Source organism: Chiloscyllium plagiosum, chromosome 9 (genome assembly GCF_004010195.1).
Source record: "Chiloscyllium plagiosum isolate BGI_BamShark_2017 chromosome 9, ASM401019v2, whole genome shotgun sequence".
NCBI lineage: Eukaryota > Metazoa > Chordata > Chondrichthyes > Orectolobiformes > Hemiscylliidae > Chiloscyllium > Chiloscyllium plagiosum.
The window spans coordinates 15,068,005-15,089,481 of record NC_057718.1 but is presented as its reverse complement, the minus strand read 5'-3'; the positions used below and the strand labels follow the sequence as shown (position 1 = coordinate 15,089,481).

General features: G+C 41.9%; 1 protein-coding gene across 3 annotated transcripts in view; it reads left to right on the top strand.

Moving 5' to 3' along the window:
* The window catches only part of smyd3 (SET and MYND domain containing 3), a 796,202-nt gene that overhangs the window by 199,393 nt on the left and 575,332 nt on the right, over positions 1 to 21,477 (top strand). For all 3 annotated transcript variants that reach the window (XM_043695426.1, XM_043695428.1, XM_043695427.1), the window contains exon 2: positions 11,440 to 11,503. In XM_043695426.1, the coding sequence (XP_043551361.1) occupies positions 11,440 to 11,503 (64 nt within the window). The remainder of the gene's footprint in view (positions 1 to 11,439; positions 11,504 to 21,477) is intronic.

Sequence of the window (21,477 nt, the reverse complement as noted above, 5' to 3'; positions counted from 1 at the left end):
GAAAGGAAGCAGGTTTGATTTTGTTTTAAAAAGATTGCCTCACCTGCTTTTTTTTGTGTTTGTTTTTAATTTCATGTCTGCAATTAATAAAAAAGTTTTAATTGGCTTGCTTGTACATGCTGTGACACCCAACACCAGGCCAGGTGGCACTGGAATCTGGATCTTGTGGCACACAGGTAGAGACATGACCACCATGCTACAAGACCCCATATGCTGCATTTCTACCAACAATCATTAAGTTCTGTAAACCACATTGACACATGTTTCTATCTCCCCCTGCACAAAAATGTGCTCTCCTGTCTTGAAAGTGAAGTATGGAGCCGCTGTTTTGCTGGTTATGTCACCGTCTAAGGTCAACCTGTTTACACCTGATTGAAGTGTACTTTACATTTGGGAGAGTCGATTGTAATATGATCAAGAATGGCTGCTCTCCTGCTACCGATCAAGCAGTGGATAAAGATAACCTCAAGGTGTTGTGTTTTACAGCACCTACCTGTTGATCCCAGGTGACTCTTTTCTGGACCCACACATTCTCTGTTTCTCTGTCTCAACTGAACCACCTTCGAACATGTTCCAAGTCATACTTGAAATCTGGCTGGTGCAATAATCCCCAATGACTGTGTTTCTATCCTCTGAATTAATACAGACAAAGTAGCTGTGCTGGTCAACTGTGAGCTAAGTATTACAGACTTTATGCCTCTGACAAAGTAAATGAGATATATTGATGCAAGGATGCAACGATTATAAATGCTCAGCCTACATGAAAATGTTTGTGGTTATCTCTTTTTATGGAGGCTTATTTAACATGTGATAAACTGTGTCACTTTGCTTCTGGTCAAAAATAAAGGTTGGATGACATTGTGGTGATTTATTTCTGTATTGTCCCTGCTAATGGGTGGCACAGTGGTTAGCACTGCTGCCTCACAACGCCAGAGACCCGGGTTCAATTCCCGCCTCAGGCGACTGTGTGGAGTTTGCACGTTCTCCCCGTGTCTGCGTGGGTTTCCCTCCGGGTGCTCCGGTTTCCTCCCACAGTCCAAAAATGTGCAGGTCAGGTGAATTGGCTATGCTAAATTGCCCGCAGTGTTAGGTAAGGGGTAAAATGTAGGGGTATGGGTGGGTTGCGCTTCGGCGGGGCGGTGTGGACTTGTTGGGCCGAAGGGCCTGTTTCCACACTGTAAGTAATCTAATCTAATCTAAAAAATGAAGAGGAGAGGGGACACAAATTGGCCAATTAGTCTTCTAGACAATGTTTCCCTTTCAGCAATACCTAAGGGGTGTCAATTTACAGGATGTTATCCTAGTTATTGGATGTCAAAATCTTAAAGATGGAAGTACCAGTGGACATAACCTGAGTCCAGCATAAACGTTCAATTTTGTGCCAAATTAACTCTGGATTTATATATCCTCAGTTTGAATCCTGTGTCATTGGTTGTCTCGCTCCCAAATTCTGGAATTCCCTCCTTAAACTGTTTTTTCTGTCTCTCTCTTTACTTAAGATGCTCCTTAAAAGCTATCTCTGACCAACCTTTGGTTAGGCTTCCCCAGGTTTGTTTTATTTAGCTCAGTATTGATTTTTGTTTGAAGCTTGCTTTTGACGAGCACCCTGCGATGCTGTAAAACACTTTGATTATAACAAAAAAAACTTAGATTTTGTTGCTGGTTTTAAGTATTGAGTGTTATGAGGTATCCTGAAAGATTTGAATCTGACAATAATCAATGCCCAGATCTGGCTTACAGAGCATGATCTTTGAATAATACATACAAGGTGGATGTAAAAAATTAATGTGACGTTGACTTGAAATATGACCTTTTGCAAAGTGTTTTGCAGATGATAACGGCAGCAATTTATTAGAATTTAAATGCTGTGAGCTGCTTCATTGGAACAGTTTATAATGGGATGCCAGTGGATTTTAACAGCTTTCACTCGGTAATGTGCTGTTAAAGTGAATTGCAGATGCTTTTCCTTTTAATCGCTTAATTCCAACAATCGTTGGTTGGTGGAGATGTAATAAATCATTGGTGCAGATGCCCATAAAGAATGGGTATCCTGATGATGAGTGAGGAAAGCTATTTATGATTAATGCTTTAACAAGCAGGAGTTTGTTACTGTCACAGCAGCAGCAGCAGCAACAGCAGCAACAGGTATATTCAGTACAACAGAGGTATCGACCTTGCCCAAATGATAGCATTGTCGCCTCTTGAGTCAATAAGTTGAAGGTTCAAGTCCTACTGCACAGCCTGGAGTGCACAGTCCAGATTAACATTCCAGTGGAGACCTGAGGGAGTGCTGCACTATCAGAGGTGCCCATTTTCAAATGTTATGTTGAACTGAAGCCTCATCTGCCCTCTGGGCACAAAATATCCAGCAATCCCTTTTTTAATGAAGTTTCGGGGTAACCCTCTTTGGCTAATGGTTATTCCTCAGCCAAAGATGACTGAAAAGAGATACATATCGTCTGGTCATTGCTACATTACTGCTTGTGGGAGCTTTCTCTGCAAAGGTTCAGTGACTACGTTTCAGAATTACTTAACGATCGAAACACTACACTACACTAACACTTTTGAAATGGAAGAAGTGATGAAATTGCCCAAAATCTTCCCATTCTTGATGATCTTTGGCAGAACAGAGGGTGGTTTGTATGTGGAATAAACTGTCAAAGGAAATGGTAGATGCAGGTACAGTTATGTACTGTATGACTCAAACAATGTTCATGATCAGCCTGAAATCTGAGGCTCGGCCTCCTGGGTGGGCCTGTGATGTGAGTTTTGTCTCCTCCGAAGAGCCTGTAATCTGAGAGAACTCCTCCCAGATGGACCTGGAATCTGAGGCTCCTCCTCCTGGGTGGGCCTGTAACATGAGTCTTCTCCCAGCAGGATCTGTAGTCTGAGGTTGTTCCTCCTGTAATTTTAGGATTTTTCCAAGTGGGACTGTAATTTGAGGCTCCTCCTCCTGACTGGTTCTGTAATCTACGGTTTCTCCTTCAGGAAGGACCTGTTATCTGAGGCTGACCATCCCTGATAGGCCTAGAATCTGAAACGCCTTCTGCTGGATCTGGCTCTGGTCTGAATCTCCACCTCCTGGATGAGCCCATCATCTGCGACTCCTCTTCCTGCATGGTCCATTGATCCGACCCTCTCCTGCCAGAATGAGCTGAGATATGAGACTTCTCCTTCCTGATTGAGATGGCATATCTCAAGCCCTTCTTAAACAATTCCTTAATGTCAAACTGGTTGCATTATGTACAACTGAGTTGTAACATGAAAGTGAGCCGTATGGATGGTGGGTGGTATTGCGAAAATATGTGTGTCTGCTTTTCCAGTTGATAGTGGTAAGGTAGTCCCTGTCTGGTGTAGTTAAGGAGTTGTAACAGCTGAGTGAGAGACTTTTTGAAGGCTGTAATGCTGGAATATTCTCATGTGTTCAATCAGCTCTTCCTTGTTCATGCATGACTGAAATCAAATTGTGTTTGGCAGGGGATAATATACTTGAATTTTTAATCTATTGATTTATTATTCCATTGATTTATTAATACATTCTGGATTGTTATGGAAATGATCTTTCCCCACCCCATCCAAATGTCACAATTCATCTTCCATCCCCAGTTTGACAAAACAGTTTTCAGGTGCTCCTTACGTGATGCACAACAACTCAATAACTCATTGCAGAATCCATAAGGAGCCCGTAATAGCTGAAAATGTAGGACATTTCTGCTGTTGGACTGTGGAGATTGATGTGTGGCAGCTGTTGTTGTTGATCTTGAAGACCAATACACTTTGGTATTTAGTGCGGTCAGGTCAGTCAATAAATCCTCAGGCTAATTTTTTTAACCTCACCTCCATGCTCCAACTGAGTCTCTTTCCATTTGCTCCATCTAAGTCTCTCAGTATTCCAGCTGTCATCTGATTAGTGTCTTGAATCATTTTTGCAAACCATTCCTATTTTTATATTCCATTTCCTTTGAAATAAATACCAAAATTCCGTTTCCCTTCCCCATTACTTGCTGAACTGAATGCTCACATTTTGTGGTTCATACATGAGGACTCTCGAATCCATCTTTTCTGTTGCTTTCTGCTGTCTTTTTCCATTTAAATAATACTCAGCTTCTCTAATCTTCCTCACAAAGTGCATAACCTTATATTCTTGCACATTATAATCCATCTGAGAAGTTTTTTTTGTCCACTCTTTTAACCTGTCCACATCCCCTTGCATACCCTTAAGAGTTGACCTCCCCACTTGCCTTTCCCCCTTATTTTTTGGCATTCACAAACCTGGCTATAGTGCATTCACTTCTCTGAACTAAGTCATGGGCATATTTGTGAATAACCATGGCCTCAGCCCTGATGTGTGGTGCTTCACCCGTTACAGGTTACCATCCTGAAAATGCTCTCCTTATCTAAACTATCTGTTTTCTACTCTTTAACCAATCCTCTGTGCTTGCCGGTCTACTACCCCCAACACAATAGGCCCTTACCTTATTAAATAGCCTAATGTGTGCTGCCTTTTAAAATACCGACTGAAAATCCAAATATATTACATATACTGCTTCCTTTTTATTAATCCTGCATTTGCATTCTCAAAAACTTCTAGTGAATTTGCCAAGCATAACTTCCCCTTAATGAAGTCATGATAACTCTGTTTGATTATATTATGTATTTCTAAATGCTCTGACATCCTTTGTAATAGACCCTAATGTTATCTCAACAACAGATGTTAAACTAACTTGTTTGTGGTTACCTGTTTTCTCTGTCCTTTCCTTATTGAATAAAGATATTACATTGGAGTTTTCCCAATTCTCTGGGAGTTTTCTAGAATCTAAGGATTCCTGGAAGATCACTGCCCATCCATGCACTATCTCTGTAACTGCTTCCTTCAATATTCTAAGATGCATCCCATCAAGTCCAGGGAATATATCAGTTTTTCGCCCCGTGAGTCTTCTTCACACTTTTTCTCCATTGATGGTTATTGTATTTATTTCCAGTCCTCCTTTGGCTCCTTGATTATTTTGTAATTTTGAATGCTATCAGTGTCTTTCAATTATAAACTGGTACAATGTATTTTTTAAGTCCTCTGCCATTTCCTTGTTCCCCATTGTTATTTTCCAGCCTGATTCTCTAAAGAACTAATGTTCACTTCTGCTTCTCTCATTCATTTTATGTATGTAGAAAAGCTCTTTCTGCCCATCGTGATATTAGTTGCAAGTTTACCTTCAAAGTTTATCCCTCTTTATTATGTCTCTGGTCGTCCTTTGTTGCTTTTTTAAACTTTCCCTATTCTCTAACTTACCACTAATCTTGCTAAATTGGATCTTTTGTTTCTTTCAAATTGATGATATCCTTAACTTCTCTGGTTAACCATTATCCCCTTGCTGGATTCATTTTTCCTCACTGGAATACATCTTCTTAAATGTCTGCCATTGTTTCTCAACCATCTTTGCTGCTAAACTCCTTTCTCAACCCTCTGAGTGAAATACTTTTTCCTCATCTGTATTTTAAATGGATGAACCTTATTTTTAAACCATGACCACTAGTTCTAGATTGTCCCACAAATGGGAACATCCTTTCCATGTCCACCTGATCAAGTCCCCTCAGAATCTTTTATACTTCAATTAAGTCATCTCTGCTTCTCAACTCCACAGGGTATAGGTCGAGGCTTTTTTTCAGAAGACAATCTGCTAATTCTAAGTATTCATTGAGTAAATCTTCTCAGAACTGCTTCCAATGCATTAGCATCCTTTCCTAAATGCAGTGACCAGTGCTGTACATTGTACTCCAGATGAAGTCTCACCAATACCATGTATAACTAAGGCATAACATCCCTACTCTTCCATTTAATTCACCTCACAATAAACATGAACATTCTATTAGCTTTCCTGATTACTTACTGTACCTCCAGACAAAATCTTTTTACGAAAATGAACCTTTTCACCTTTTTCCATATTATACTCCATTTGCCAGATCTTTGCCCGCTCACTTAAACATCTATGCGCCTTTGTAGGCCCCTTAAGTCTCCTTCATACTTTGCTTTCCTAACTATATTTGTGCCTTCAGGAAATTTAGTCAACATATCTTTGATCCCTTCATCCAAGTCATTTATAAATGTTATAAAGAGTGGAGGTCCCAGCACTGACCCTCTGGCACACCACTTGTGACATCCTACAGCTTGAAAAAACCCACTTATTTCTACTCTCTGCTTCCCATTAGTCACCCCAGTCTTCTATCCATGCCAATATGTTTGCCTCAACTCTATGAGCTTTTAATTTGCATAATAACTTTTGATGTGGTACTTTATCAATGCCTGCTGAAAATCTAAGTGCAATAAACCCACTGGTTCCCCTTTATCTACAACACAAGTCACTTCTTTAAAGAACATCAATAACTTTGAGTTCTGAAGATGACTGGACCCAAAACGTTAACTCTGCTTTCTCTCCACAGATGCTGCTAGACCTGCTGAGCCTTTTCAGCAATTTGTGTTTTTGACTACAATAAATTAGTTTTTCAATCAAGTTACTTCTGTAGATAAAAGGAAACAGTGGACGTATTGCACATAGATTTCCAGCTCAGACCTCAGCTTTCCGTTTTCTCGAAGAGAAAAGAGAGCCAGCCTGCCCATCCTTTTCTGATGTTGTGGTCAGCTAGATTTAACAGTTAGGTGGATTCCTTGTTATCCTGCCTGGGGCTTGTTGGAAAAGGGATTAATGTTTAGCCAGGGCATCATGCTACATTATCTTGCAGAGTCTATTTGGTCTTAATAAGAAAATGCAGCTTTAGATTCATAGCTTCTGAACCTTCTGAGGGCAATCTGAAAGGCAGCCCTCTAACAATGCTGCACTCATCCTTGTCAGGCCTGAGAAATGAGTCATAAACCTGTGGCCTTCTGATTGTGGCATGACCTTTCGGTCACTGGGCCTGTAGCAAGAATGTGTAGCTATCTTTCTGTGTGTCATTGAAGACCAAAGTGTGTTTCAGCGAGGATTCTTTGAATGTAGGTCATTTTATGGTCTTTATTTTTGGAGCTTTGCAAACGAAGACATGAGCACAAAATAATGAATGTTTTGAACACTCTTAGTAAGTCTCAAGGGATTTGACTGAGATCTGTCAAAAAGCTATGTTTGAAATATTGTTCTCAAGTATTCGGTACTCCACTTGCAAAATGGCACTGATGCAGTGGGAGGAAATAAGGAAGGAAATCATCAAGTGAGGAAATTACGGCTGCTCTTTAGAACACTGGTGCAGTCTCACCTGGAGTATATTGTTCATTTCTGGATATCTCACTTTCAGAAAGATGCCAAGGCTTTAGACACCGTGCAGAAAAGATGGATGGAAGTGGGTCTGAGAATGAGGAACTTCTGTTCTTTGGATTGGTTGAAAAGGATGGGCCAACTGCAGGCAAGTGGGACTAGCTTAGTTTAGGAAACTTGGTTGGCATGGTATTGTTGGCCTGAAGGGTCTGTTTCCACGCTATATGACTCTGTGATATCTTGGAAGGGTCCTTAAACAAGGCTTTGTAGGAATGTTAAGGGGGCAGCAGTTTTACTGGGAGTATATTATAGGCCCCAAAGAATCAGCAGGCAGTACAGCAGCAAAAATGTAGACAGTTCACAGAGGTGGGGAGGTGTAAGTGTAATTATTGGGTAATTATAATAGGTGATTTTGACATTCCCAATTATCGGAGAAATTAGCCCAATAAAGCAGAGACCACACAGACAGAAATTGACCAGCTGTTTCTTACAAGCGATATCGCTGAAAGAGAAATTACGAGGCTGACACAGAGTTGACAGTCTGTTCATGTAGATCAAGGATTCTCTTCCTCGAGCTGAGGGTGAAGCCAGGTTTTATAGGAATCTTGTACAATATCTTAGAGTATTGAAGGAAGTAGCTACAGAGATAGTGGATGAACTGGCAGTGATTTTCCAGGAATCCTTAGATTCTACAGCACAGTAGTTTATATAGATTTTAGCAAAGCTTTTGCCAAGGTCCCACATGGGAGACTGATTGAGAAGATTAAAGCACATGGAATTGTGGGAAACTTGGCAAGATGGATCAGAAACTGCCTAGTAATAGGACACAGAGGGGAGTGACTGGAGGCTAGTGTCCAGCAGTGTGCCACAAGGATCAGTATTGGGACTCTTATTGTTTATTATTATACACGTAAATGATATAAATGAAAATGTTGGGAAAATGTTAAGCAAATTTGCAGATGACACCAAGATTGTTAAAGTGGCTAATAGTGAAGAAGATGGTTGTAGGTTACAGAAAGATATAAATGGGTTGGTCAGATGGGCAAACCAGTGACAGATGGTATTTAACTCCGATTAGTGTGAGATGAAGCATTTTGAGCGAAGAAACATGATGAGGGAGGATTTAATGAATGGCAGGACACTGGGTGACTTAGAGGAACAGAGGGATCTTGGGATAATTGTTCACAGATCCCTGAAGTCAGCAGAGCACATGACTATGATAGTTAAGAAGGCATTTGGGACACTTTCATCAGTTATGGTATAGAGTGTAAGAGCAAGGAAGTAATGTTGGAGTTGGAAAGGATGTTGGTTAGGCCATAGTTGGAGTACTGTGTGCAGTTCTGGTCCCCTCACTACAGGAAGGATGTGATAGCACTAGCAGGGATACAGAGGAGTTCACCAGAATGTTGCCTGGGATGGAGCAAATGAGCTACAAGGAGAGACAAGATACTCAAAGTTTGTGAGAAGATTTGTAGCTCGGGTGCTCGTTGCTGTGGTTCTGTTCGCCGAGCTGGAAGTTTTTGTTGCAAACGTTTCGTCCCCTGTCTAGGTGACATCCTCAGTGCTTGGGAGCCTCCTGTGAAGCGCTTCTGTGGTGTTTCCTCCGGCATTTATAGTGCCTGTCCCTCCCGCTTCTGGTTGTCAGTTTCAGCTGTCTGCTGTAGTGGCTGTAACAGTCTTACCACAAATTCAACCCAAACTCTGGGTCAGATACGTTGATGACACCTTTGTAATCATTAAAAACACGGAAATAGAGAATACACACCGGATCATCAACTCCACACTCACAGGAATCCGATTCACGAGAGAGGAAGAAAAGGACAACCAACTCCCATTCCTAGACGTGAGGGTACAGAGAACACCGAACGGAGAATTCACCACAAAGGTATACAGGAAAGCCACACACACAGACCAAGTCCTGAACTACGAAAGCAACCACCCCAATACACACAAACGAAGTTGCATCAAGACACTGTTCAAAAGGGCCACAACACACTGCAGCACACCAGAACTGCAAAAAGAGGAAGAAGAACACCTATACAATGTATTCGCCAAAAACGGATACCCGCGCAATTTCATCAACAGATGCCTAAGGGAGAGACAACAGAACGAGGACATGCCGCAACCCAAAGGACAAGCCACACTACCATACATCAAGAACATCTCTGAAATGACAGCCAGACTACTGCGACCACTAGGACTTATAACAGCACACAAACCAACAGCCACGCTCAGACAACAACTCACCAAAACAAAGGACCCGATACCCAGCATGAGCAAAACTAACGTAGTGTACAAAATCCCATGCAAGGACTGCACAAAGCACTATATAGGACAAACAGGAAGACAGCTAACGATCTGCATCCACGAACATCAACTGGCCTCGAAACGACACGACCAGCTATCCCTAGTAGCCACACGACAAGCAACATGAATTTGACTGGGACAACACTACCATTATAGGGCAAGTGAAACAAAGAACAGCCAGGGAATTCCTAGAAGCTTGGCATTCATCCACAAACTCCATCAACAAACACATAGACCTGGACCCAATATACCGGCCACACAGCGGACAGCTGAAACTGACAACAGGAAGCGGCAGGGACAGGCCACTATAAATGCCGGAGGAAACACCACAGAAGCGCTTCACAGGAGGCTCCCAAGCACTGGGGATGTCACCTAGACAGGGGACGAAACGTTTGCAACAAAAACTTCCAGCTCGGCGAACAGAACCACAGCAGACAAGATACTCTTGGATTATTTTTTTTTTCCGCCCTGTATGAATCTGTGCATCTGTGACTGTATGATTTGGGTTGTTCTTTATATCAAATTTTTCATGACCACAAACGTGTTTTGCAATGAATTGAGTGAACCTTGGAGAGTAATCGCTGTTACAATACAGGAAATGTGGCAGCTCCCTCAAGTAGCGATGTGAAGTTTTTCCTGATGTTGATCGAAGGACGAATAATGGCCTGAATACTGAGGGAACCTGCCTGTCTCTTCTTTGAAATAGTGCTGTCAGATATTTTACATGCACCTGAGCTAGGGCCTTGACTTCTCATCCCATTTGTGGTTTTGATAGAGTAGCACAGTCGCTGTTCCTGACCGGAGTGTCCATCTTCACATTTGTGCCAAGCTGTCAGAGTAGGACTAGAACCTGGAACCATCTGATTCAGAAGCAAGTGTGCTACCGACTAAGCCACAGCTGACACCGCTGAAAACTCTGAATTAGGAGAGGCAGGAAACTATTCACATCAACAGAAGGATCAAGAAGCTGAATACTTTAAACTGATATTGACATGAGGAAAAGCCATTTTACACAGTGAGTGATGATGATGTAGGGTGTACTGCCTGTGGCTGTGACAGTGTTTGTATGTTGAACTCTGGAATATGTTGCGTGTTTCCCATATCATGGTGGTCACCATTGAGAAGATCCGTCGCTGGCTCTGTGGTGCTACATCAGCTTTTTTCCAACTACAGCAGCAAGTGTTTGAAATCAAGGACTTCAGCAACTAAAAGACCTCTGCAAGTAAACAGGAGAATGAAAAGGTTTTGCTTTGATTGACTGTAATCTTTTTAATCAGAGCAGACAACTTCATAAGTGCAGTGGTTTTACAGACCGTTTCTGAATCAGTGCTGTTTAATATAGAATCCTTTCGATTATTCACCTCTTGCAAAATGCGGATTAATAAGGCCACCAGGCTGCCAGATTAGTTCAATTCCACAATGGGGCAGCTCCAAAATAAGACTCTAGAATTTTCTGAGGCACCTGATGGGATTCAATGACTAATCTCATGATAACAGCAGCATTTGCATGTATTTTTACAGTGGGAAATGACATTCATCATCATTTGCCTCTTGGTGAATGGTATTCATCTCATTGGTGCTGACTGGTTCATGTCATTGAGAAAACAGTTGAAAGCAAAGCAGAATTAGACGGTGATCAAACATCACCGTCAAATCGAGGTCACTTTGGAATTTTATCTCCAGCTGTACATAAATATAAACTTGCATGTGTTGCTTTGCATAATGTGTTTTAGCAGCCTTTTTATCAGTTGCTATTTTGAAACTTTACTTTCTGACGAAAACCTTATTCCCAAGCACTTTCTGAAGTCACCAAGGCTGTGTGATTTAAATTGTACTCAACCATAAACCTTTCCTGTTTTATTTAGTTGGTAATATATTTTTTTCTTCACAGGGAGGGATCTCTGTTGCGTTGTTCCCAGTGCAAAATGGCAAGATACTGCAGTACCGTCTGCCAGGTGAGCTGTTAAATATGAAGCTCAAGTGCTCCTTGGGAGTTAATGTGCATTTTATTTCCATCGGATAACCAGGTAAATGCACTACTGTGTCCTCCTGTGAGTTCAAGGCAGGGCAGAATTTATGGTAAGAATTACAGCAGCAAACAGTCTTTGAAAAGACTATTCACATACTATTGGCAAATAACTAATGACAAAACAAAACTGCAGCAATGTCTCCCAATAAAAGCAGGTTGATTTCTCCAGGAAGGTGGTTAAATTGTACAAATTAGGCAATATCACGATTACTCATAGCAATAAAACTTCATATCATATTTTTCATTATAGAGTCATAGTCATAGAGAAGCGCAGCATTGAAACTGACCCTTTGATCCAACTCATCCATGCTGACTAGATATCCTAAATTAGTTTAGTCCCATTTGCCAGCACTTGGCCCATATCTCTCTAAACCTTCTTATTCATATATCCATCCAGATGCCTTTTAAATGTTGCAATTGTACCAGCCTCCACCACTTCCTCTGGCAGCTCATTCCATACACGTACCACCCTCTGTGTGAAAAGGTTGCCTCTTAGGTTCTTTTAAATGTTTCCCCTCTCATCCTACCCTATGCCCTCTTGTTCTGGACTCCCCTATCCCAGGGAAAAGACCTTGTTTATTTACCCTATCCATGGCCCTCATGATTTTATAAACCTCTATAAGGTCACCCCTCAGCCTCTGACGCTCCAGGGAAAACAGCCCCAGCCTATTCAGCCTCTTCCTATAGCTCAAAACCTTCCAACCCTGGCAACGTCCTTGTAAATCTCCTCTGAACTCTGTCAAGTTTCACAACATCCTTCCTATAGGAGGGAGACCAGGATTTCACACAATATTCCAAACTGGCCTAACCAATGTCCTGTATAGCTGCAACATAACCTCCCAAACTCAAAACTCTGACCAATAAAGGAAAGCATACCAAATGCCTTCTTCACTATCCTATACACCTGAGATTCCACTTTCAGGGAACTATGAACCTGCACTCCAAGGTCTCTTTGTTCAGCAACACTCCCCAGGACTTTACCATCAAGTGTCTAAGTCCTGCCCTGATTTGCCTTTCCAAAATGCAGCATCTCACATTTATCTAAATTTAATTTGCCTCAACATGTTTTGCAGCCAATTAATTATGTTTGAAGTGTTTTTTCAGTTGTTTTTTGGAAACATGACTGCCAATTATTGCACAGCAAGCTCCAATGAACAATAGTTTATTATGGACAGATTAATAAGAGAAATTATAGATTTATCTCCATTCTGCCCATTTCTTGTTGGGTGTGAATGCAGCCCAAGATAAAGCGTCAGTTCTTGAGGAGCGGTGTATAATTTTTTTGTTGTTGTCATTCACCAGTTTTTAAAGCATCTATGGAAAACTAATAATTGTGATGCTGCTGTATCTCACCCAGGAATGTTCAGTGAGAGTGAGCGTAGTTAGCCATACACCATAAAAGAACCTTTCCATCAAAACATCTCTCTTCTTCTTTGGAGAGAAAAGGGTGTGAGCCAGTTGGCTCTATATAACTTGAGGAAAGGGGAAAACAGCTCATAAAAATGGGCTCCATTTGAGCTCCATGACAGCTTTGGGTTACTGAGATTTGGAGATGCCGGTTTTGGACTGGGGTGTACAAAGTTAAAAATCACACAACATCAGGTTATAGTCCAACAGGTTTATTTGGAAGTACTAGCTTTCGGAGTGCTGCGCCTTCATCAGGTGGTTGTGGAGAATAAAATTATAAGAATTAGAATTTATAGCAAAAGTTTACAGTGTGATGCAACTGAAATTATATACTGAAAAAGACCTGGATTGTTTGTTAAGTCTCTCATCTTTTAGAATGAACATGTTGGTTTCAGTTATCGAGTCATAGAGACCCTTCGGTCCAACCCGTCCATGCTGACCAGATATCCCAACCCAATCTAGTCCCACCTGCCAGCACCTGGCCCATCTCCCTTCAAACCCTTCCTATTCATATACCCATCCACGTGCCTTTTAAATGTTGCAATTGTACCAGCCTCCACCACTTCCTCTGGCAGCTCATTCCATACACGTACCATCCTCTGTGTGAAAAAGTTACCCCGTAGGTCTCTTTTATATCTTTCCCCTCTCACCCTAAACCTATGCCCTCTAGTTCTGGACTCCCCGACCCCAGGGAAAAGACTTTGTCTATTTATCCTATCCATGCCTCTCATAATTTTGTAAACCTCTATAAGGTCACCCCTCAGTCTTCGGCACTCCAGGGAAAACAGCCCCAGCCTGTTCAGCCTCTCCATAGAGCTCAAATCCTCCAACCCTGGCAACATCCTTGTAAATCTTTTCTGAGCCCTTTCAAGTTTCACAACATCTTCTTTCATATGTAAATCGCAGAACTTTTTTAAAGTTATATTCTCAAGTGAACTTTAACAACTGGTGTCATGTTGGCCCAGATAATGCGTTTCAGATGTGAGGTGCCCTGTATGAGACTGTCTATGCCACAATGTTCAGACTGATTCTAATCTTAAAAAATGGATTTACAGAATCTTACATGGATTCATGCAGTTTTTGAATAAAATAAAATGCAATTCTGCAAGTACAAATTCACCCCACAAGCTTATATATACATGTGTGCGGGTGTGTGTGTGTGTGTGTCTGTGAGAGTGTTGTGTATGTGTGTGAGTGAGAGTGTAAAGGGGTATAGGTCTGTGAGAGGGCGCTTGTGTGAGTGTGGGGGTATATGTGTGATCGTATGAGAGAGAGCTTGTGTATGAGAGAGGGTCATGTGAATGTATGGGCCTGTATGAGAGTGTGTGTGCAGGTGTCTGTGTGTGTGTGTAGTTGCAGCGAGGTCACCTGTAGTGTGATATGAATCCAAGGTCCCGGTTACCGAGATCTGTCAATGATTCTCATCTGCTTTACAATGTGGTTCTTAAAGCAATGAAGCAGCGCCTTTAGCAGGTCTTGGGATATTTTGCAGCCAAATAAACTGAATGAAGTGTAGCAATAGACAATGGGGGTGGGGGGTGGGGGTTGATGGCCTAGCGGGATTATCACTGGTTAATCCAGGGATCCAGGTAATGTTCTGGGGACCCAGGTTCAAATCCCATTACGACAGATGATGGAATTTGAGTTCAATACAAATCCGGAATTAAGAGTCTCTAATAACAACCGATGGTCCAAAAAAAATTTGGTTCACTAACCAAAAGAGAAAATGCTGGAAGATCTCAGCAGGTCTGTCAGCATCTCTCTTTTGAGCTGACATTTTGAGTCTAACTGATCCTTTGACGTCAGCTCTTTTCTCTCCTTACAGATGCAGAAGAGAGCTGACATTTCGAGTCTAACTGATCCTTTGACGTCAGCTCTTTTCTCTCCTTACAGATGCTGCCAGACCTGCTGAGATTTTCCAACATTTTCCCTTTTGGTTTCAGATTCCAGGATCCGCAGTAATTTGCTTTTATTATTTGGTTCACTAATGTCCTTTAGGGAAGGTTGCTGCCATCCTTAGCTGGTCTGGAGTCACACAGCAATGTGGTTGATTCTTAACAGCCCTCTGGGCATGGGTAATGAATTCTAGCCAGTGATGTCCTCATCCAGTGAATGAATAAATTAAAAAAAAAGTTGGAGTGGTGTCTGTCGATAGCTGCAATTTAGCAAAAACCTTGTTCCTACTAGTCTGTATGTCAAGCAGAATTTCTATTGACTTAATGACCCACACTGTAAGTCATCATTCATTGTGAAGTAAGCAAAGTGGAATTTAAATAAAGTATTATCAGTTATTGGAGTTTCAGTATTTATTGATAAAGTGTGATGGGGTTCTGTGTCTGTTTGCAGCTTAAAGTCTTGACTGAACCACAGAAATATTTTACTACGCATCTTTGAGCGTTTGGAACTGTGGTGATGACATAAGAACAGAAAATAAAAGAGAAAATGCTGGTAAAGCTCAGCAGGTCTGACAGCATCTGTAAGGAGAGAAAAGAGCTGACGTTTCAAGTCTAAATGACCGTTTGTCAAAGCCAAAAAAAGGGGAGAAATAGGGAGATATTTATACCAGGCTGAGAGAAGGTGAGTCATGGCTCCAGAAGCAAAGGTAGCAATAAAGAGGTGAGTGCGTAGAAAGGGAGTGCATAGATTATAGGGAGATTAGGAGCTGTGAATGACCAAGGCTGAAGCCAGTGCCATGTGACAAAATATGTGGGGATTTGCTTTTAAAAACAGAAAATGTTGGAAATACTCAGCAGGTTTGATTGGTTATTTAGGGTTTTCTCCCACTTTGATGATTCTGTCCTTGTCCTGCTGTAGAGTTCGAATGAAGGTTGATGTGAGTTCACTGAACAACACTTCATCTTTCTACTGGCCCTGTGCAACCCTCTGGGCTCAAGACTGAGTTTAATAGTTTAAGATCAGAACCCCTCCCTCCATTCTGTTTCATAGTTTTCTTTTTTCTTGTTCTGTCATTACTGACTTATTTTATCAGCACTCCATGTTGTTTTCAGACAAATTATTGTCTATCTTTCCTCAGTTCTGACGAAGAAATGTCAGCCTTAATCTCTGCTTCACTTCTCTTGACCTGCTGAATATTTCCAGCGGTTTCTATTTTAATTTTAGATTTCTGCTGTCTGGACTTTTTAGTACAGACCTTTTATCAAGGTTTGGAGGCGATGCTTTTTGAAAACTGATTGATTTTTATTATATAGGTACACGTTTTAGAGAACCAAGTTCGGTAGATGGGGTTGTGATGCATTCTTTAAATAAAGGTGAGGCTGGCTCAAGGAGCTGAATGGTTAACAATATTTTTTTTCTTTATGCTTCGGTGGGACGTTGGTGGCACTGGCAAGATGAGCATTTGAGGAATTTGTCCATCTCTAATGGTCCTTGAATTGAAGGACGGCTCAGAGTTGATCATGTTACTAAGAATCTGGAATCGCAGTTAGGCCACACTGGGCATGGGTGGCAGGTTTTCTTCCCTGTGTTCCTTGGTAATGAACCAGATGGGTTTAACACGACATTATCACCATGACTAACTTTCAATTCCAGATTGCATTAATTGAATTTAATTACGTCAGCTGCTGTGGTGGGATTTGAATATGCAACCTCAGAGTATTAGTCTGGGCATTACTAGCCCAATGATTTTACCCCCATCGTCCACCCCTGTTCTCAACTTCTGCAATGTGTTAGCTGATTTTTGTCAGTAATAACTTCCCATTTGTGGTTGCTTTTGAGTTAATGTTATTTTTTGCTGTTTTTGATTTTTTGTGCATTGTGTATGTAACCAATCTGATATGACCCAATCACTCCATAGGAGATCAGAATTTAAGGCATTTGGAATGAGTTGCTTTGCTTCCCAGTGATCATTCTAAACACCCATAGACAAACATCCAATTGAGATGTTAAAACTTGCTAAGGGTTTAAAAACAGAGACCTTGGTTGGAATAAACAGCAAAATTCTTGAAATGATGTTGAAAATGAGGATAAAAAGGAAAATTGATGGAAACATAGTTGGGGAAAGATGATTCCGTGGCTCTGTTTGAAAAACACAGGAAACTCTGGACTGAAAATTTATCCTTCAGTCCAAATCACAAAAGCAGATTGTCTGCTTATCATCATATTTCTGTTTATGGTATCTTGCTGTGTGTGCAATTTGGCTGCCATATTGTCCTTTTTAAAAGTGCTTCATTGAAAGCAGTGTACTTTGGTGATGCCCATAGCTTGTGAGGAGGTGAGGGTGAGGTGATTGGGGCAAGCCTCAAAGATCTGCCACAGCTGATGGCAGATACCAAAACTGCCACAGGAGATTGAATTTGGCCCATTGCCATCATTCTACACCACATAAACCAAGAAAACAACTACGATAACTAGCATCCACCTCCATCTTAATGTAGTGGTATTAATGCCGTTCTCTTAATCCAGACCCAGGTAATGATCTGGGGACCTGAGTTAGAATCCTACCATGGCAGATGGTGGAATTTGAATTCAATGTAAAAGAAATCAGTTAAGAGTCTTATGACATTGTCAATTGTTGGCAAAACCTGTCTGGTTCAGTAATGTCCTTCAGTGAAGGAAATCTCCCATCCTTACCTAGTCTAGCTTACATATGACTCTAGACCCACAGCATTATGGTGCTGGAAAAGCACAGCAAGTTAGGCACTATCCAAGGAGTAGGAGAGTCGGGCAGAAGCCTTTCATCAGGTGTCTGCCACAGGAGATTGAACCTGATGAAGGGCTTTTTGCCCAAAACGTCGACCCTGTCCTGTTCCTCAGATGCTGCCTGACCTGCTGTGCTTTTCCAGCACTGCACTCTGGACTCTAATCTCCAGCATCTACAGCATTGGTTGACGTGACTCTAAATTGCTCACTGGGTAATTAAGGATGGGCTGTGAATGCTGGTTCAGCCAGTGACGTCCACATCCTGTGAAGGAGTGTTAAAAAGTATTTTCTAAGAGAGGATGAGTAGTCATTCTTCATGCCAGCCCTGACCACTCATGGATAGAGAAATCACACCGAATTAAACTGCTGGATTAACCTTGAACACCAAGCCCAGCAGAAAATGTGATCGTGGAGGCTTCGATTTTAATTGAGGTGTAGACACACCAGCAGGTATCAACATTACCTAATTTTGCAAAACAAAATCCTTGCACCTGAACTCATTCTTGTCAAAAGTTGAAATTTGGAAACCTGTGATGAATGTATTACTGCCTGCTGATGGTCTTGTGGGGGAATAGGAGAGTGCATGCAGCTGATTTACATTGGCTGTGTTGGTAACTTTGTGTGGAGTGATTGCCACATGTTACTCAGCTTCCTGTGAATTGAACTCCTCCTACATGTGAGAGATCCAGACATCTCTCCTTGTGTGGCCACATTTGTTCAGTCTCTTTCTTTGTTCCTCACTTTCAGTGTTGTGAATTTTCAACTGCTTCAGTTCACCTCTGTATCTCTTTTGGATGGTTAATGTCTTGTCATTATATCTGTTGTTCATGTTTTCAAAAATTTAATTCTCTTTGTCTTTTTTTCTAAATGAGATCTAAAGGGGTTTGTTGTGAAATAGCAATCCCAAGAGTATAAATGCCTTGAGTAACTTGGAAACAAATGACTCATGTAGTTTTGATTTGAACTCTCATTGCAATCACTGCAGCTAAGTTTACACATGTTCTCTTGACTCCCGAAGACTTTGTCTGTCACGGACTCATTCCACTTTGGCAGAGAAGTGAGGTTCTCCTGGTAGGCACAGGACACCCTATAACTTTCTTCCCATTGTTTTACAAATTGTGAAATAAACCCTGTCTATTCTGACTTACCATCTCTCTGTACTTTCAGGATGAGCAGAGGGGTAGGTGGGAAGGTGTTGGACTGGCCATTTGCCCTATTTTATGTGCCCCCTTACCAAAAACACACCCCACGTGTAACATTCTTCCATTGACTCTGTCTGTGTTGCCTCGGGAAAGCAGCCAACATAATCATAGACCCCTCCCGCCCCAGTTATAACTCTCTTCCACCCTCTTCCATTGGGCAGAAGATACAAAAGTTTGAAAACACATACCAACAGATTCAAGAACAGCTTCTTTCCTGCTGTTATCAGACTTATGAACAGATCTCTCATATATTAGAGTGGATCGTTCTCTGCACCTTTTCTGTAGCTGTAACACTATGTTCTGCAGTCTGCTCTATTACCTGATTTACTTATATAAGGTATGAATTGTCTGGTTAGCACGCAAAACGAATATTTTCACTGTATTTTGGTACGTGTGACAATAATAAATCAAATCAAATCCAGCCCGTCCTGACCTTACTTGATTTGGGCCCACGTGCGACCCCAGACCCAGAGGAATGTGGTTGGGGGAACGTAGCAGGAACAGCCAAGTTTCTGGTATTGAGACTGGCTCCTATGCAACGAGCCGTACATTGGGTTTCAAGCAATCAATTGTGTTGGGGGATTCTCTAGTTCGATATACAGATAGACGTTTCTGTGGCCAGCAGTGAAAAAGCAGTGGTGTGTTGCTTCCCTGGTACCAGGATCAAGGATGTCTCAGAGAGGGTGCAGAATGTTCTCACGGGGGAGAGGGGCCAGCAAGAGATTATTGTCCACATTGGAACTGATGACGTAGGAAGTGAAAAGGTTGAGATTCTGAAGGGAGATTACAGAGAGTTCGGCAGAAATTTAAAAAGGAGGTCCTCGAAAGTAGTAATATCTGGATTACCCCCGGTGCTACGAGTTAGTGAGGGCAGGAATAGAGGAAAGGATAGAGCAGATGAATGCATAGCTGAGGAGCTGGTGTATGGGAGAAGGATTCACATTTGGATCATTGGAATCTCTTTTGGGGTAGAAGTGACCTGTACAAGAAGGACAGATTGCACCTAAATTGGAAGGAGACTAATATACTGGCTGGGGAGATTTGCTAGAGCTACTCGGGAGGATTTAGACTGGTAAGGTGGGGGGGGGACCGAGGGGAGATAGTGAGGAAAGAGATCAATCTGAGACTGGTACAGTTGAGAACAAAAGCGAGTCAAACAGTCAGGGACAAGGTAGGACTAATAAATTAAACTGCATTTATTTCAATGCAAGGGATCTAACAGGGAAGGCAGATGAACTCATGGCATGGTTAGGAACATGGGACTGGGATTTCATAGCAATTGCAGAAACATGGCTCAGGGATGGGCAGGACTGGCAGCTTCATATTTCAGGATATAAATGCTACAGGAATGATAGAAAGGGAGGCAAGGGTGGGGGGGGGGGTGCATTTTTGATAAGGGATAGCATTACAGCTGTGCTGAGGGAGGATATTCCCGGAAATACATCCAGGGAAGTTATTTGGGTGGAAGTGAGAAATATGAAAGGGATGATCACCTTATTGGGATTGTACTATGTACCCCCTAATAGTCAGGGGGAAATTGAGAAACAAACTTGTAAGGAGGTCTCAGCTATCTGTAAGAATAATAGGGTGGTTATGATTAGATTAGATTACTTACAGTGTGGAAACAGCCCTTCGGCCCACAAGTCCACATTCACCCGCCGAAGCGCAACCCACCCACACCCATTCCCCTACATTTACCCCTTCCCCTACAGGCAATTTAGCATGGTCAGTTCACCTAACCTGCACATTTTTGGACTGTGGGAGGAAACCGGAGCACCCGGAGGAAACCCACACAGACACGGGGAGAATGTGCAAACTCCACACAGTCAGTCAGAAAATGGGGGAGATACTGAGGCGGGAATTGAACCCGGGTCTCTGGCGCTGTGAGGTAGCAGTGCTAACCACTGTGCCGCCCACAATTTAGGGGATTTTAACTTTCCAAACATAGACTGGGACTGCCATAGTGTTAAGGGGTTTAGATGGAGAGGAATTTGTTCAGTGTGTACAAGACAATTTTCTGATTCAGTATGTGGATGTGCCTACGAGAGAAGGTGCAAAACTTGACTTACTCTTGGGAATTAAGGCAGGGCCGGTGACTGAGGAGTCAGTGGGGGAGCACTGTGGGGCCAGCGACCATAATTCTATAGTGATGGAAAAGGATAGACCAGATCTAAAAGTTGAAGGTTTAAATTGGGGAAAGGCCAATTTTGACAGTATTAGGCAAGAACTTTCAAAAGCTGATTGGGGGCAGATGTTTGTAGGTAAAGGAAGGCTGGAAAATGGGAAGCCTTCAGAAATGAGATAACGAGAATCCAGAGAAAATATATTCCTGTTAGGGTGAAAGGAAAGGCTGGTAGGTATAGGGAATGCTGGATGACTAAAGACATTGAGGGTCTGGTTATGAAAAAGAAGGAATCATATGTAAGGTATAGACAGGATAGATTGAGTGAATCCTTAGAAGAGTATAAAGGAAGTAGGAGTATACTTAAGAGGGAAATCAGGAGGGCAAAACAGGGACATTAGATAGCTTTGGCAAATAGAATTAAGGAGAATCCAAAGAGTTTTTACAAATATATTAAGGACAAAAGGGTAACTAGGGAGAGAATAGGGCCCCTCAAAGATCAGCAAGGCG